Source organism: Lampetra fluviatilis, chromosome 3, assembly GCF_964198595.1.
Source record: "Lampetra fluviatilis chromosome 3, kcLamFluv1.1, whole genome shotgun sequence".
In the NCBI taxonomy this organism is placed as follows: Eukaryota; Metazoa; Chordata; class Hyperoartia; order Petromyzontiformes; family Petromyzontidae; genus Lampetra; species Lampetra fluviatilis.
The window spans coordinates 7882082-7900695 of record NC_136277.1 but is presented as its reverse complement, the minus strand read 5'-3'; the positions used below and the strand labels follow the sequence as shown (position 1 = coordinate 7900695).

The window sequence follows — 18614 nt, the reverse complement described above, 5'->3', positions numbered from 1 at the left end:
CCACCATTACCTACCTACTACACTACAACCACTACCACAACCACCACTACCTAACTACTATAACTACCACTACAACCACTACCACAACCACCATTACCTAACTACTATAACTACCACTACAACCACCATTATCTAACTACTATAACTACCACTACAACCACTACCACAACCACCATTACCTAACTACTATAACTACAACCACTACCACAACCACCACTACCTAACTACTATAACTACCACTACAACCACTACCACAACCACCATTACCTAACTACTATAACTCCCACTACAACCACTACCACAACCACCATTACCTAACTACTATAACTACCACTACAACCACTACCACAACCACCATTACCTAACTACTATAACTACCACTACAACCACTACCACAACCACCATTACCTAACTACTATAACTACCACTACAACCACTACCACAACCACCATCACCTAACTACTATAACTACCACTACAACCACTACCACAACCACCATAACCTAACTACTATAACTACCACTACAACCACTACCACAACCACCATCACCTAACTACTATAACTACCACTACAACCACTACCACAACCACCATCACCTAACTACTATAACTACCACTACAACCACTACCACAACCACCATAACCTAACTACTATAACTACCACTACAACCACTACCACAACCACCATCACCTAACTACTATAACTACCACTACAACCACTACCACAACCACCATAACCTAACTACTATAACTACCACTACAACCACTACCACAACCACCATCACCTAACTACTATAACTACCACTACAACCACTACCACAACCACCACTACCTAACTACTATAACTACAACCACTACCACAACCACCATTACCTAACTACTATAACTACCACTACAACCACTACCACAACCACCATTACCTAACTACTATAACTACCACTACAACCACTACCACAACCACCACTACCTAACTACTATAACTACCACTACAACCACCATCACCAACAGCAGCCACGTCTCGGGCCAGGCTCCGCTGGCGAGGCGCAGGGAGCGGGCGGAGTTAAGGGGGTGAGGGTGGTGAGGGGGTGAGGGTGGTGAGGGGGTGAGGGGGTGAGGGTGGTGAGGGTGTGAGGGTGGTGAGGAGGTGAGGGTGGTGAGAGAGCGCGGCCTGGGGGTCGAGTTGACGGAGCAGCGGGTGAGGGGTTGGACAGCAGCAGGCGGTGACGACGGGGAGGCGACAGTACACGTGGTGTGTGTGTACATGGTGTGTGTGTACATGTTGTGTGTGTTTACGTGGTGTGTGTGTACACGATGTGTGTGTGCGCGCGCGGTGTGTGTGTGTGGTGGAGTGGAGGGACCTCTGAGTCTGATTCTCCTCTCTCTCTGGTCACAGAGACGACCTTCGTGGACTGTGGAGGCCTCAAGTTTCTGCTGAGCCTGCTCAAGCACCACGCCTGCCAGGGCCTCATGCTGCGCTTTGTGAGTCACGCGGAGAGGGGGGGGGGAGACAGAGCGAGTTAGAGACAGAGAGGGTTATAGACATGACTGCACGTTATTGACGTCCTAACAGACGAACCTTACAGCTCACAATGAGGGAGACAGACTTAGAAGACAAATGCCCACGTCGAGTGGGAGCATCCTCAGGGTGTCTTGTCGAGGTGCTTGTAGAATCGCCAGTGTGAGTCCTGCTGGATCAGCACGCTGTTTGTGCACTCTGTGTACATTCTTGTGTTTCTGCTTCTGCTGCGTGTGCCGTGTTGTTGTTCGCGTCTCGCGTAGCAAGTCCGCGCTGCGCCGTGCGATGTTGCCGTGTCGTGTGTGCACTGAGCGTCTCACCCGCCTCTACTACGAGTTGTCACTTGGGGGTCGCGACTTCAGCTGCGGCAGCGATCTCGCGTGCGGTCCCTTCTGCCTCCTCCTCCTCCCGCTTGTGCCGCTCCTCCTCCTCCTCTATCCGCTCCTCCTCTGCCGCGATGAGCTTCAGCCGCGTGCCAATCTGGCGGAGCCGTAGACACGAGACCACGTGGCAGTGCAGAGTGAACGCGCCGTCTCACACAGTGGAGACGCTCGCACCGGGGGCACCACCATGCTGGTGGCCTGCTGCTGCTGGACGTTTCGAGAGAGAGGCAGAGAGAGTTGGAGAGTGAGTTAGAGAACGAGGTAGAGAGAGAGAGGTAGCGAGTGGGTGAGTTAGTGACAGGGTATCACTGTACCACTGTCTGTGTGTGAGAGTTGTAGGGAGCGGTAGTGCAGTGGCTAGCGTGCTGCGCTACGAACCCGGCGACCCGGGTTCAAGTTCCACTCACGGCCAACACCGGTGACGATTATAGAAGCCGGTCCTGGGCCTCCCCTAGGTTGACTCAGCCTCAAAAGAGCAGCTGGTGCAGAGTGTGAACATCGCCACTAGGGGGACAAAGGCGACCGGGTGTGGTGCTGGTCAATCGCCTCCTCGTGTGCCGTGCCGGCACTCATAGCTGCTCGCTTACAGCACTTGCCACGACAATACGTTAAGACTATACAGGGGATCTTTGTCTTTGTATGTATGAGGGTGTGGGTGAGTGTGTGAGAGTGTGTGGGTGAGTGTGTGAGAGTTGGCACAGTAGGGGGCACAGATGGTGCATCTGCCACTCGCCAGTCAAGCCGGCGAGCCTTCGACAGTGGACGTGGCCTCAGGGTGCACCTCGCCTGGCACCAGCACCGTAGTGACGTCACCGCCACTTAGCGGCGACTGGCGGCTGTTGTTGTGCGAGAGTGGGGGTGTGTGAGTAGAACAGAGAGAGTGTAAGAGTGAGAATGAGCGAGTTGGTGTGAGTGAGTGAGGTAGTGTGAATTTGTGAGTGAATGAGGGAGCATGAGTGATGGTGAGTGGGAGTGAGGGTGAGAGAGGGGTGAGTGTGAGTGAGTTAGTGAGCAAGTGTGAGAGTGTTGTGAGTGATTAAGAGAGCGTGAATGAGAGGATGTGAGTGTGTGAGTGGTGGTGAGTGTGAATTGGTGAGTGTGAGTAGGGGTGAGTGGTGGTGAGTGTGAGTGGTGGTCAGTCTGAGTGGGGGTGAGTGGTGGTGAGTGTGAGTGAGTGTGAGTGAGTGACAGTGAGTGAGTGACAGTGAGTGAGTGGCAGTGAGTGAGTGACAGTGAGTGACAGTGAGTGAGTGACAGTGAGTGAGTGGCAGTGAGTGAGTGACAGTGAGTGAGTGAGTGGCAGTGAGTGACAGTGAGTGAGTGACAGTGAGTTCGTGAGTGACAGTGAGTGAGTGACAGTGAGTGAGTGACAGTAAGTAACAGTGAGTGACAGTGAGTGAGTGAGTGGCAGTGAGTGAGTGACAGTGAGTGACAGTGAGTGAGTGTCAGTGAGTGGCAGTGAGTGGCAGTGAGTGAGTGACAGTGAGTGAGTGACAGTGAGTGACAGTGAGTGAGTGGCAGTGAGTGACAGTGAGTGAGTGGCAGTGAGTGACAGTGAGTGAGTGACAGTGAGTGAGTGACAGTGAGTGACAGTGAGTGAGTGGCAGTGAGTGGCAGTGAGTGACAGTGAGTGAGTAACAGTGAGTGGCAGTGAGTGGCAGTGAGTGACAGTGAGTGAGTGACAGTGAGTGACAGTGAGTGACAGTGAGTGACAGTGAGTGAGTGAGTGGCAGTGAGTGGCAGTGAGTGGCAGTGAGTGAGTGATAGTGAGTGAGTGACAGTGAGTGAGTGACAGTGAGTGAGTGACAGTAAGTGACAGTGAGTGACAGTGAGTGACAGTGAGTGAGTGAGTGGCAGTGAGTGACAGTGAGTGAGTGACAGTGAGTGAGTGGCAGTGAGTGGCAGTGAGTGAGTGAGTGGCAGTGAGTGACAGTGAGTGAGTGACAGTGAGTGAGTGACAGTGAGTGACAGTGAGTGAGTGAGTGGCAGTGAGTGACAGTGAGTGAGTGACAGTGAGTGAGTGACAGTGAGTGACAGTGAGTGACAGTGAGTGAGTGGCAGTGAGTGAGTGGCAGTGAGTGGCAGTGAGTGGCAGTGAGTGACAGTGAGTGAGTGGCAGTGAGTGGCAGTGAGTGACAGTGAGTGAGTAACAGTGAGTGACAGTGAGTGAGTGAGTGAGTGAGTGAGTGGCAGTGAGTGGCAGTGAGTGACAGTGAGTGGCAGTGAGTGAGTGAGTGGCAGTGAGTGAGTGACAGTGAGTGACTGTGAGTGAGTGATAGTGAGTGAGTGACAGTGGGTGAGTGAGTGGCAGTGAGTGACAGTGGGTGACAGTGAGTGGCTGTGAGTGAGTGACAGTGAGTGGCAGTGAATGAGTGATGGTGAGTGAGTGATGGTGAGTGAGTGACAGTGGGTGACAGTGGGTGACAGTGAGTGACAGTGAGTAACAGTCAGTGAGTGACAGTGAGTGAGTGACAGTGAGTGAGTGACAGTGAATGACAGTGGGTGACAGTGAGTGGCAGTGAGTGAGTGACAGTGTCTGTGAGTTCATCTGAGTGAGAGTGAATGAGAGTGGGTGATTGAGAGTGTGAATGAGTGAGAATAAGTGGTAATGTGATTTAGTGAATGAGTGGAGAGTGAGTGAGAAGGCGAATCCTTCAATGAGTGCCAGTGAGTTAGAGCTTGGTGAGTGTGAGTTAGTTCATCATCCATTGATTACCAAGTGTCAGTCAGTTACTAGCGGTAACTAGCCCATGTAGCAACAAGTATTAGTTACTGTCCCATGTAGCATCACATACTGTAGTAGTCGGTGACTAAGCCATACAGCACCAAGTGTCAGTCAGTTACTAGCCCCTGTAGCAACAAGTGACAGTGAGTGACAGTGAGTGAGTGACAGTGAACGAGTGATAGTGAGTGACCGTGAGTGACAGTGAGCGAGTGACAGTGAGTGAGTGACAGTGATTGACAGTGAGTGAGTGACAGTGAACGAGTGATAGTGAGTGAGTGATAGTGAGTGACCGTGAGTGACAGTGAGTGAGTGACAGTAAGTGAGTGACAGTGAGTGACAGTGAGTGGCAGTGAGTGAGTGACAGTGAGTGGGAGTGAGTGACAGTGAGTGACAGTGAGTGACAGTGAGTGAGTGACAGTGAGTGAGTGACAGTGAGTGACAGTGAGTGAGTGACAGTGAGTGACAGTGAGTGAGTGACAGTGAGTGACAGTGAGTGACAGTGAGCGATTGACAGTGAGTGATAGTGAACGAGTGATAGTGAGTGACCATGAGTGACAGTGAGTGAGTGACAGTGAGTGACAGCGAGTGAGTGACAGTGCCTGTGTGACAGTGAGTGACAGTGAGTGACAGTGGGTGAGTGACAGTGGGCGAGTGACAGTGAGTGACAGTGAGTGAGTGACAGTGATTGACAGTGAGTGAGTGACAGTGAGTAACAGTGAGTGACAGTGATTGACAGTGAGTGAGTGACAGTGAGTGAGTGAGTGATAGTGAGTGACCGTGAGTGAGTGACAGTGAGTGACAGTGAGTGACAGTGAGCGAGTGACAGTGAGTGACAGTGAGTGATAGTGAGTGACCGTGAGTGACCGTGAGTGACAGTGAGTGACTGTGAGTGAGTGAGTGAGTGACAGTGAGTGACAGTGAGTGAGTGACAGTGAGTGGCAGTGAGTGAGTGACATTGAGTGACAGTGGGTGACAGTGAGTGAGTGAGTGACAGTGAGTGAGTGACAGTGAGTGACAGCTAGTAAGTGACAGTGAGTGAGTGACAGTAAGTGACAGCGAGTGAGTGACAGTGAGTGAGTGACAGTGAGTGACAGCGAGTGAGTGACAGCGAGTGAGTGACAGTGAGTGAGTGACAGCGAATGACAGTGAGTGAGTGACTGTGAGTGAGTGACAGTGAGTGACAGTGAGTGAGTGACAGTGAGTGACAGTGAGTGGCAGTGAGTGACAGTGAGTGACAGTGAGTGAGTGACAGTGAGTGACAGTGAGTGACAGTGAGCGAGTGACAGTGAGTGACAGCGAGTGAGTGACAGTGAGTAACAGTGAGTGACAGTGAGCGAGTTACAGTGAGTGACAGTGAGTGACAGTGAGTGACAGTGAGCGAGTGACAGTGAGTGACAGCGAGTGAGTGACAGTGAGTGACAGTGAGTGAGTGACAGTGAGTGACAGCGAGTGAGTGACAGTGAGTGAGTGAGTGACAGTGAGTGACAGTGAGTGAGTGAAAGTGAGTGAGTGACAGTGAGTGACAGTGAGTGACCGTGAGTGAGTGACAGTGAGTGAGTGACAGTGAGTGACAGTGAGTGAGTGACAGTGAGTGAGTGACAGTGAGTGAGTGACAGTGAGTGATAGTGAGTGAGTGACAGTGAGTGAGTGACAGTGAGTGACAGTGAGTGAGTGACAGTGAGTGACAGCGAGTGAGTGACAGTGAGTGAGTGAGTGACAGTGAGTGACAGTGAGTGAGTGAGTGACAGTGAGTGACAGTGAGTGAGTGACAGCGAGTGAGTGACAGTGAGTGATAGTGAGTGATAGTGAGTGTGTGAAAGTGAGTGAGTGACTGAGTGAGTGACAGTGAGTGTCAGTGAGTGAGTGACAGTGAGTGACAGTGAGTGAGTGACAGTGAGTGATAGTGAGTGATAGTGAGTGAGTGAAAGTGAGTGACAGTGAGTGAGTGACTGAGTGAGTGACAGTGAGTGTCAGTGAGTGAGTGACAGTGAGTGGCAGTGAGTGACTGTGAGTGAGTGACAGTGAGTGACAGTGAGTGAGTGACAGTGAGTGGCAGTGAGTGGCAGTGAGTGAGTGAGTGAGTGACAGTGAGTGAGTGCCAGTGATTGGCAGTGAGTGACAGTGAGTGAGTGACAGTGAGTGACAGTGAGTGAGTGACAGTGAGTGAGTGGCAGTGAGTAACAGTGAGTGAGTGGCAGTGAGTGGTAGTGAGTGAGTGAGTGACAGTGGGTGACAGTGAGTGACAGTGAGTGAGTGACAGTGAGTGACAGTGAGTGACAGTGAGTGAGTGACAATGAATGACAGTGAGTGAGCGACAGTGAGTGAGTGACAGTGAGTGAGTGACAGTGAGTGACAGTGAGTGAGTGACAGTGAGTGACAGTGAGTGAGTGACAGTGAGTGACAGTGAGTGACAGTGAGTGAGTGACAATGAATGACAGTGAGTGAGCGACAGTGAGTGAGTGACAGTGAGTGAGTGACAGTGAGTGAGTGACAGTGAGTGAGTGACAGTGAGTGATAGTGAGTGACCGTGAGTGACAGTGAGTGAGTGGCAGTGAGTGACAGTGAGCGACAGTGAGTGACAGTGAGCGAGTGGCAGTTAGTGAGTGACAGTGAGTGACAGTGAGTGAGTGACAGTGAGTGGCAGTGAGCGAGTGGCAGTTAGTGAGTGACAGTGAGTGGCAGTGAGTGAGTGACAGTGAGTGACAGTGAGTGAGTGACAGTGAGTGAGTGACAGTGAGTGACAGTGAGTGAGTGACAGTGAGTGACAGTGAGTGACAGTGAGTGAGTGACAGTGAGTGACAGTGAACGAGTGATAGTGAGTGAGCGACAGTGAGTGAGTGACAGTGAGTGAGTGACAGTGAGTGACAGTGAGTGAGTGACAGTGAGTGACAGTGAGTGAGTGACAGTGAGTGACAGTGAGTGAGTGACAGTGAGTGAGTGAGTGACAGTGAGTGACAGTGAGTGAGTGACAGTGAGTGAGTGACAGTGAGCGACAGTGAGTGAGTGACAGTGAGTAAGTGACAGTAAGTGACAGTGAGTGAGTGACAGTGAGTGACAGTGAGTGAGTGACAGTGAGTGACAGTGAGTGAGTGACAGTGAGTGACAGTGAGTGAGTGACAGTGAGTGACAGTGAGTGACAGTGAGTGAGTGACAGTGAGTGACAGTGAGTGAGTGAGTGACAGTGAATGACAGTGAGTGAGCGACAGTGAGTGAGTGACAGTGAGTGAGTGACAGTGAGTGACAGTGAGTGAGTGACAGTGAGTGAGTGACAGTGAGTGAGTGGCAGTGAGTGAGTGACAGTGAGCGACAGTGAGTGAGTGACAGTGAGTGACAGTGAGTGAGTGACAGTGAGTGACAGTGAGTGACAGTGAGTGAGTGACAGTGAGTGAGTGAGTGACAGTGAGTGAGTGAGTGACAATGAGTGAGTGACAGTGAGTGAGTGAATGACAGTGAGTGACAGTGAGTGACAGTGAGTGAGTGACAGTGAGTGACAGTGAGTGAGTGAGTGACAGTGAGTGACAGTGAGTGAGTGAGTTACAGTTAGTGACAGTGAGTGACAGTGAGTGAGTGACAGTGAGTGAGTGATAGTGAGTGACAGTGAGTGACAGTGAGTTAGTGACAGTGAGTGACAGTGAGTGAGTGATCGTGAGTGAGTGAAAGTGAGTGAGTGACAGTTAGTGACAGTGAGTGACAGTGAGTAACAGTGAGTGACAGTGAGCGAGTTACAGTGAGTGACAGTGAGTGACAGTGAGTGACAGTGAGCGAGTGACAGTGAGTGACAGCGAGTGAGTGACAGTGAGTGACAGTGAGTGAGTGACAGTGAGTGACAGCGAGTGAGTGACAGTGAGTGAGTGACAGTGAGTGACAGTGAGTGAGTGAAAGTGAGTGAGTGACAGTGAGTGACAGTGAGTGACCGTGAGTGAGTGACAGTGAGTGAGTGACAGTGATTGGCAGTGAGTGACAGTGATTGGCAGTGAGTGAGTGACAGTGAGTGAGTGACAGTGAGTGGCAGTGATTGGCAGTGAGTGAGTGACAGTGAGTGACAGTGAGTGAGTGACAGTGAGTGAGTGACAGTGAGTGATTGACAGTGAGTGAGTGACAGTGAGTGATAGTGAGTGAGTGACAGTGAGTGAGTGACAGTGAGTGACAGTGAGTGACAGTGAGTGAGTGACAGTGTCTGTGAATTCAACTGAGTGAGAGTGATTGAGAGTGTGAATGAGTGAGAATGAGTGGTAGTGTGATTTAGTGAATGAGTGGAGAGTGAGTGAGAAGGCGAATCCTTCAATGAGTGCCAGTGAGTTAGAGCTTGGTGAGTGTGAGTTAGTTCATCATCCATTGATTACCAAGTGTCAGTCAGTTACTAGCGGTAACTAGCCCATGTAGCAACAAGTATTAGTTACTGTCCCATGTAGCATCACATACTGTAGTAGTCGGTGACTAAGCCATACAGCACCAAGTGTCAGTCAGTTACTAGCCCCTGTAGCAACAAGTGACAGTGAGTGACAGTGAACGAGTGATAGTGAGTGTGTGACAGTGAGTGATAGTGAGTGAGTGACAGTGAGTAACAGTGAGTAACAGTGATTGACAGTGAGTGAGTGACAGTGAGTGAGTGACAGTGAACGAGTGATAGTGAGTGTGTGACAGTGAGTGATAGTGAGTGAGTGACAGTGAGTAACAGTGAGTAACAGTGATTGACAGTGAGTGAGTGACAGTGATTGACAGTGAGTGAGTGACAGTGAGTGAGTGACAGTGAATGAGTGACAGTGAGTGAGTGACAGTGAGTGGCAGTGAGTGACAGTGAGTGAGTGACAGTGAGTAACAGTGAGTAACAGTGATTGACAGTGAGTGAGTGACAGTGAGTTGCAGTGAGCGAGTGACAGTGAGTGAGTTACAGTGAGTGACAGTGAGTGACAGTGAGCGAGTGACAGTGAGTGACAGTGAGTGAACGACAGTGACAGTGAGTGAGTGATAGTGAGTGAGTGACAGTGATTGACAGTGAGTGAGTGACAGTGAGTAACAGTGAGTGACAGTGATTGACAGTGAGTGATTGACAGTGAGTGAGTGAGTGACAGTGAATGAGTGACAGTGAGTGAGTGACAGTGAGTGGCAGTGAGTGACAGTGAGTGAGTGACAGTGAGTGGCAGTGAGTTGCAGTGAGCGAGTGACAGTGAGTGAGTGACAGTGAGCGAGTGACAGTGAGTGAGTGACAGTGAGTGAGTGACAGTGAGTGACAGTGAGTGACAGTGAGTGAGTGACAGTGAGTGAGTGACAGTGAGTGACAGTGACAGTGATTGACAGTGAGTGACAGTCAGTGACAGTGAGTGAGTGACAGTGAGTGACAGTGAGTGAGTGACAGTGATTGACAGTGAGTGGCAGTGAGTGGCAGTGAGTGACAGTGAGTGAGTGACAGTGAGTGACAGTGAGTGGCAGTGAGTGAATGGCAGTGAGTGACAGTGAGTGACTGTGAGTGAGTGACAGTGAGTGACAGTGAGTGAGTGACTGTGAGTGACGGTGAGTGAGTGACAGTGAGTGACAGTGAGTGACAGTGAGTGAGTGACTGAGTGACAGTGAGTGAGCGACAGTGAGTGAGTGACAGTGAGTGACAGTGAGTGACAGTGAGTGACGGTAGGTGACAGTGAGTGAGCGACAGTGATTGAGTGACAGTGAGTGAGCGACAGTGAGCGACAGTGAGTGAGTGACAGTGATTGACAGTGAGTGACAGTGAGTGAGCGACAGTGATTGAGTGACAGTGAGTGAGCGACAGTGAGCGACAGTGAGTGAGTGACAGTGATTGACAGTGAGTGACAGTGAGTGAGCGACAGTGAGTGACAGTGAGTGAGTGACAGTGAGTGAGTGACAGTGAGTGACAGTGAGTGAGTGACAGTGAGTGAGTGACAGTGAGTGGCAGTGAGTGAGTGACAGTGAGTGACAGTGAGTGAGTGACAGTGAGCGAGCGACAGTGAGTGAGTGGCAGTGAGTGACAGTGAGTGACAGTGAGTGAGTGACAGTGAGTGACAGTGAGTGAGTGGCAGTGATTGACAGTGAGTGGCAGTGAGTGACAGTGAGTGAGTGACAGTGAGTGGCAGTGAGTGAGTGACAGTGAGTGACAGTGAGTGAGTGAGTGAGTGACAGTGAGCGAGCGATAGTGAGTGAGTGACAGTGAGTGAGTGACAGTGAGTGACAGTGAGTGAGTGACAGTGAGTGACAGTGAGTGAGTGACAGTGAGTGACAGTGAGTGAGTGACAGTGAGTGAGTGACAGTGAGTGGCAGTGAGTGAGTGACAGTGAGTGACAGTGAGTGAGTGACAGTGAGTGACAGTGAGTGAGTGACAGTGAGTGACAGTGAGTGACAGTGAGTGAGTGACAGTGAGTGAGTGACAGTGAGTGAGTGACAGTGAGTGACAGTGAGTGAGTGACAGTGAGTGACAGTGAGTGACAGTGAGTGAGTGACAGTGAGTGGCAGTGAGTGAGTGACAGTGAGTGACAGTGAGTGAGTGACAGTGAGCGAGCGATAGTGAGTGAGTGACAGTGAGTGACAGTGAGTGAGCGACAGTGAGTGACAGTGAGTGACAGTGAGTGAGTGACAGTGAGTGAGTGACAGTGAGTGAGCGACAGTGAGTGACAGTGAGTGACAGTGAGTGAGTGACAGTGAGTGAGTGACAGTGAGTGAGTGACAGTGAGTGACAGTGAGTGAGTGACAGTGAGTGACAGTGAGTGAGTGACAGTGAGTGAGTGACAGTGAGTGACAGTGAGTGAGCGACAGTGAGTGACAGTGAGTGACAGTGAGTGAGTGACAGTGAGTGAGTGACAGTGAGTGACAGTGAGTGAGTGACAGTGAGTGAGTGACAGTGAGTGAGCGACAGTGAGTGACAGTGAGTGACAGTGAGTGAGTGACAGTGAGTGACAGTGAGTGAGTGACAGTGAGTGACAGTGAGTGAGTGAGTGACAGTGAGTGAGTGACAGTGAGTGAGTGACAGTGAGTGACAGTGAGTGAGTGACAGTGAGTGAGTGACAGTGAGTGAGTGACAGTGAGTGACAGTGAGTGACAGAGAGTGAGTGACAGTGATTGACAGTGAGTGACAGTGAGTGACAGTGAGTGAGTGACAGTGAGTGACAGTGAGTGACAGTGAGTGAGTGACAGTGATTGACAGTGAGTGAGTGACAGTGAGTGACAGTGAGTGAGTGACAGTGAGTGACAGTGAGTGAGCGACAGTGAGTGACAGTGAGTGACAGTGAGTGACAGTGAGTGAGTGACAGTGAGTGACAGTGAGTGAGTGACAGTGAGTGAGTGACAGTGAGTGAGTGACAGTGAGTGACAGTGAGTGACAGTGAGTGAGTGACAGTGAGTGACAGTGAGTGAGTGAGTGACAGTGAGTGAGTGACAGTGAGTGAGTGACAGTGAGTGACAGTGAGTGAGTGACAGTGAGTGACTGACAGTGAGTGACTGACAGTGAGTGACAGTGAGTGACAGTGAGTGAGTGACAGTGAGTGAGTGACAGTGAGTGACAGTGAGTGACAGTGAGTGAGTGACAGTGATTGACAGTGAGTGAGTGACAGTGAGTGACAGTGAGTGAGTGACAGTGAGTGACAGTGAGTGAGTGACTGTGAGTGAGTGACAGTGAGTGACAGTGAGTGACAGTGAGTGAGTGACAGTGAGTGACAGTGAGTGAGTGACTGTGAGTGAGTGACAGTGAGTGACAGTGAGTGACTGTGAGTGAGTGACAGTGAGTGACAGTGAGTGAGTGACAGTGAGTGAGTGACAGTGAGGGAGTGACAGTGAGTGACAGTGAGTGAGTGACAGTGAGTGACAGTGAGTGACAGTGAGTGAGTGACAGTGAGTGACAGTGAGTGACAGTGAGTGAGTGACTGTGAGTGAGTGACAGTGAGTGAGTGACTGTGAGTGAGTGACATTGAGTGACAGTGAGTGACAGTGAGTGACTGTGAGTGAGTGACAGTGAGTGACAGTGAGTGAGTGACAGTGAGTGAGTGACTGTGAGTGAGTGACAGTGAGTGACAGTGAGTGAGTGACAGTGAGTGACAGTGAGTGAGTGACTGTGAGTGAGTGACAGTGAGTGACAGTGAGTGAGTGACAGTGAGTGAGTGACAGTGAGGGAGTGACAGTGAGGGAGGGACAGTGAGTGACAGTGAGTGACAGTGAGTGAGTGACAGTGAGTGACAGTGAGTGAGTGACAGTGAGTGACAGTGAGTGACAGTGAGTGAGTGACAGTGAGTGAGTGACAGTGAGTGAGTGACAGTGAGGGAGTGACAGTGAGGGAGTGACAGTGAGTGACAGTGAGTGAGTGACAGTGAGTGAGTGACAGTGAGTGACAGTGAGTGAGTGACAGTGAGTGACAGTGAGTGAGTGACAGTGAGTGAGTGACAGTGAGTGACAGTGAGTGACAGTGAGTGAGTGACAGTGAGTGACAGTGAGTGAGTTACAGTGAGTGACAGTGAGTGACAGTGAGTGACAGCGCTCCACTCAGGGCCCTCGCTCGTGGGGTTTAGTGTCACAGGGACAAGAGGGTTTCTCTTTACTTCAACAATCAACTTATTGTTTGTAACAATGGTACATTTTAAACAATCCCAGCTGGGGATCGAACCCAGACCTGTGCAGTTCCACAGGTGTTGGTTTTCTCATTGTGCCAGAGCAACTGGGCCTCACTCTCGTGACGTCTTTGTTAGTTAACAACAATAGTTTTGTGTTTCACTGAACGTGGATTTCTATTGCCTATACAGCAAGAGAGAGTGGCTGTCATGTTGAGCAATGTAACCACAGTAGTAACAGCCGTAGCTGCTGTGGTTGCGCAACAGAATCCGGTCTCCTGCAGCAGCTGATTGGGATCCCATTCTGCTGGCGGCCGATCAGATCCAGATTCCAACACGCGGAGGGGATCTCAGCGGCTGGGATTCGGGGTCAGGCCGAGCGCGCCTCATGACATCAGCTCACATGGGCCCCGCACCGTGCACTGCGATGTTGAAGTCATCATCATCACCATCATTATCACCATCATCATTATCACCACCATCATCATCACCATCACTCAACATCACTATCATCTCCATCACCATCATCTACCTCATCACCACCATCATCTCCATCACCACCACCACCATCATTTCCATCATCACCACCATCATCTCCACCACCACCACCACCATCATCTCCATCATCACCACCATCATCTCCATCATCACCACCATCATCTCCATCACCACCATCACCACCATTACTCATCATCACCACCACCATCATCACCAACATCATCACCAACATCATCATTGTTACCATCATTACCACCATCACTCATCACGACCATCATCATCATCACCACCATCATCACCATCAGCCACTGCTGGATGAAGGCCTCCCCAAACCGTCCCAAACATTGTTCAAGACAATCTCAAACAAGTTGCAATGCAGCTACTCGCTTGCTCAGCCCCATCTCATGGCCCAGCTGAGTGGGCAGCTGAGTAGGAAGCCGAGTGGGAAGCTGAGTGGGAAGCTGAGTGGGATGCTGAGTGGGCAGCTGAGTGGGAAGCTGAGTGGGAAGCTGAGTGGGATGCTGAGTGGGCAGCTGAGTGGGAAGCTGAGTGGGAAGCTGAGTGGGATGCTGAGTGGGAAGCTGAGTGGGCAGCTGAGTGGGCAGCTGAGTGGGCAGCTGTACAGAGCTCCGAGGGATCCCTGACAGAGCCAGAGGCAGGCCCCAGCCTGGCGCTGCGCTGCACACCGCACGACGCTCATCGTCGTCACAGCAGCAGCAGGCGGTTGTTGTCACTTTTGCCGTGAACAGGAAACCCGCTTCCTCAGCGCGGTTCTCAGCGTCGCTTGCGCCGTTTGTCGCCATCGATCCGCGCTGCTGCGTCGCATCAGGATGCGGTTTGTGTTGCGGTTCGTCACTTTTGTTACGTTGCATTGGAAACTCAAACTCACCTCCTTCGAGTATTGCCTGAAATTCGTTTGTTGCATCAACACGTGAGTTGTTTCAACAGGAACGACGTCTGTCCATCTCATTGTTTCTTATACAACCTGGCGACCTGGGTTCGATTCCCTTACATTTCATTGGTAGTAAAAAATGTATTTAATCCTATGCATTGACAAGTCCAATGTCGCTGTAGAATGAACCTGACGCTCGCTGTGGTGACTCGTTGCAGGAATCCAAAAACACGCTGAGGTTTGCGGTATCAACTCTCACAAACCTGAGCCTGGTGCCGGAGCTGAAGTCGTGCTTCCACCAGGAGCTGGCGGCGGACGTGCTGGCCTGCTACCTGGACGTGCCCGACGCACCCTGCAAGCTCTCCGCTCTTTACGCCCTGGCCAGGATCTCCACTGAGCAGGACCTGGACATCATCTGTAACGCACAGGGTGAGGAGGAGTCTCACCACGGGCTGTGTGACCACCCTTGGTGTGAGGGGCACTGGGGACTGAGGTGTGTAGAGTCGAGTGGCTACTCAGCCCCCGAGTGGCCACTCGGTGCCGGCGTCTCTCTGTGCGTGGCGATCGACCGTGACGGGGGGAGTGGAGAGGAGGCCGCGTCACCGACCACGCCCCTGACCCAGTCACGTGACCCTCCCCCCCCACTGCCCCCGTGCTGCTGAGGGCCCTGCCAGGCCGCGTGCTCAGCTCGAGGCGCTGCCGCTCCCTCGCCGCGCCGGTGCCGGGAGGCCCCAGCCAGGGCAGAGACAGCGTGCTCTGCTGTGTGTGTGTGTTGTGTGTGCTGTGTGTGTGCTGTGTGCCCTGGTGTGTGCTGCTGTCTGTGCTGCCCTGTGTTTGCTGCTGTGTGTGTGTGCTGATTGCTGTGTGTGTTGCAGTGTGTGCTGATTGCTGTGTGCGCTGTGTGCTTATGCTGTGTGCTGCATATTGTCCATAAGCTGTGTGTGCTGTGTGCTGCTAGGGGCCGTCCATAAATGACGTCACGATATTTTGGACGATTTTTGACCCCCCCCCCCCCATCGTCACACGGCGGCACAAAAAGTCAGACGCCCCCTCAAATATGACGTCACAAAGCTCTGCCCCACCCTCCCCAAAAAAATAAAACATGCTTCAAATCGGTTTAAACTACTGTCATTGTACTGCGTAGTTAATGTGCACATTTTGATGTGACGTCACATTTCTCAAACCCCCCCCCGTCACACATCGTCACAAATGTCTGACCCCCCCCCCCCCAGGTGCGTGACGTCATTTATGGACGGCTCCCTACTGCATGTTGTCGGTGTGCTGCATGAGCTACTGCTGATGTGTATTGTGTGCTGCTCTGTGTTGTTTACGCTGTGTGTGCTGCTGCTGCTGCAGGAGCCATCTCCCTGCTGACGGACATGGTGAACCGGCCCTCATACAAGGACTACACGCTGCTGGAGAACATCCTGTACCCTGCCACGGGGCTGGTGGAGACTCTCACCATGGTCTCCATCACGGCTGGCATCCGCAGGAAGGTGAGGAGGCCTCGCGCTCCGTGCCGCTGGCTCCTGGCCAGGCGACAGCGGCCGCTGTGCCGATGGCTCCAGGGGAGAGCCCCTTGGGGCAGCAGCGTGGCGCTTGTAGAGAGAGGGGGGGATGGGGGGTGGGGGCGGTGGGGACGGGGGGTGGGGGCGGTGGGGACGGGGGGTTGGGGGGATGGGGGGGGGCTGTGCCCAGACACCAACGATGATGACACCAGAGCAGGCAGTGCGAGGGTCTCTCCATGCGCAAAACGCTCACGGGAGCAGCGCTACGACCAGTGCAGGTGATGGACTCGTGGATGTCAATAATTATATACACTCATTGACTACAACTTGAGATATCATGTTTAAGGAATTAAAATAAATATTGTTATAATTGTTCATCATAACTTGCGAGTGCACATAAAGCGTACAATCGCTGCAGGATAATGTACTGCGCTGCTTTTGATGCTTGGATATTTACAAGACGCGCGTTTGTCCATGAATGGGCAGCTAGACAAGTCTACAGCTACACGCGTCTACACAGCATCACAGCGTTCATACAAATCTGGTTACTGGGCTGAACCTGATCCCCACGTGGTTGGTGTGGCAGCTGTGAACATCCCAGATGCTCCACTCTGTGAGTCACTCACGTGACTGCGTAGAGTGACTCTGTCCAGATTCTCACAGACAGCAGATCTGTGTGTTTACTGTGTGTAGATGGGAGATTACTGTGTTTAGAAGGAAGATTATTTTGATTAGTTAAGAGATTACTTAGTTTAGTTGGGAGATTACTTTGATTGGAATCCACTTGTACTGCCATCCCCTGGCAAGCCAGGAGGTGGTGGCTTGGCTCCCGTGGGAGTTTCACAAATTTGTGCGATCCGCCAACCCTCGCCTCCACAGCGCTGGGTCACGGTGCACAGAGCCCCCGGCGCTACGTGGGGTCACTAGCGAGCGATGTTCAGCGACGGACCGTGACGCTGGCTCGCATCACCGCTGGTTTTCAATCGCGGATCTTTAACGTCCGCTGTGAAGCAGGCCGCGTGCACGTTTGGTGACTCCCCCCCGCGGTATTAACCAGGGCGGCCCCTGGGATCAAACCCCGAGGCTCCACACGAAGCGGCGACCGCGCCGCCGCTGGGCCCCGTCAGCCCCCTCGCTGTGAGCGGCCGTCACTCAGCACAGCGCACGGCTGGGAGAGTCTCTGTGGGGACTCGGTGGGGTGGGGGGGGTCGGTTGGTCTGGGCCCCCCTCAAGTAACACCGGGGGAGCCCAACGGCTCCTCTAGCAGAGCAGAGCTGGACCCAGCAACACAGGGGATGAGTCTACACAGCTTCACAGCTAAATAACAAACATACCACCACTCATTGATATGCTAATTTTTTCTCTAACCCCCCTCCCTCTCTCTGCCTCCGCCCCCCCTCTGTCTATTTAAGGCCACCCCACAGAGACGATCACCCCTCTCTGTCACCTGTGTTGCTCTCGCTATGTATGTATCTTGTGATATCTGTCTGCTAATATGTCTGTCTATAGTTTTCTGGTTAGATATTATGTCGCTATTTCATTATACCTGATGATGATTGCTTGTGTTGCAATCGAAACGTCGTATTCTATTATTTAATTTAATTTATTATTTTATCTTTAGACGTGACTTAACCGAAAGAACCAAATAATAATTCCTGCAGTCACGAAAGTTCTAAAATTAAGATTGACTAAGGTCACCTTTTATTTATTCCATGAAGGAGCATTTTGCTTCTCCATGGGAGAATGGAGAAGCATACATTTTGAAAAAATTTAGAATGATTGTTATTCAACATTTTGATTCTAATGATTCTACCAGGGCTTTTCATTCTGTGGAATGAATATATGATTGTTATAATTGTACTCTCCATTTTGCTTCGTTCTACTACAAAGTTTCAAGTATTTTTTTATAATTACTTTTAATATTTTATAATTATAAGAGAATTTCAATATAATATTCTGAACATCTGCAGTTTTAGTTAGACGTTGAATATTTTCAAGTGAATTTTATGCTAAATTTAAGCTTTCCAATGCCTCCTTTTTAATACGTGTTTTCTCCTACAACATCAGGGTGCAGTGCCACATTAAATACGCACTACAATGACAATAGTTTAATGCGATTTGAAGCATGTTTTATTTTCAAAATGGAAATATGTTTTTTTTGGGGGGGGGGTGGCAGAGCTTTGTGACGTCATATTTGAAGGGGGTCTGACTTTTTGTGACGCCGTGTGACGAGGGGGGGGGGGGGGTCAAAAATCGTCCAAAATCGCGTGACGTCATTTATGGACGGCCCTTAAACAAAACCAAGCAGGTTCCACACACATAGCCTCTAAGATTTATTCTCAGTTTCTATTTTCTATTTCTGCAATCATTTTAAAATGGTCAAACATTTCAAGCATCTTCTTATATGCTTCCTGGAGAGAGTTATAATGTTTATCCAGATCTATTAGACCTTCCATGATGGTTATTCATGATTTCTAGACTACCCCCACCGTGTGTAGAGGCTGTGATTAGCAGAGGTGGGACAAAGTCATTGTTATGCAAGTCCAAGTC

At 51.0% G+C, this 18614-nt stretch overlaps 1 protein-coding gene across 3 annotated transcripts in view; it reads left to right on the top strand.

The window, feature by feature from the left end:
* The first annotated feature begins 1310 nt into the window (after nucleotides 1-1310).
* LOC144951851 (uncharacterized) overlaps nucleotides 1311-18614 on the top strand; it is a 78382-nt gene continuing 61078 nt past the window's right edge. For all 3 annotated transcript variants that reach the window (XM_078882216.1, XM_078882209.1, XM_078882202.1), the window contains exons 1-3: nucleotides 1311-1478; nucleotides 14775-14985; nucleotides 15913-16052. In XM_078882216.1, the coding sequence (XP_078738342.1) occupies nucleotides 1311-1478; nucleotides 14775-14985; nucleotides 15913-16052 (519 nt within the window). The remainder of the gene's footprint in view (nucleotides 1479-14774; nucleotides 14986-15912; nucleotides 16053-18614) is intronic.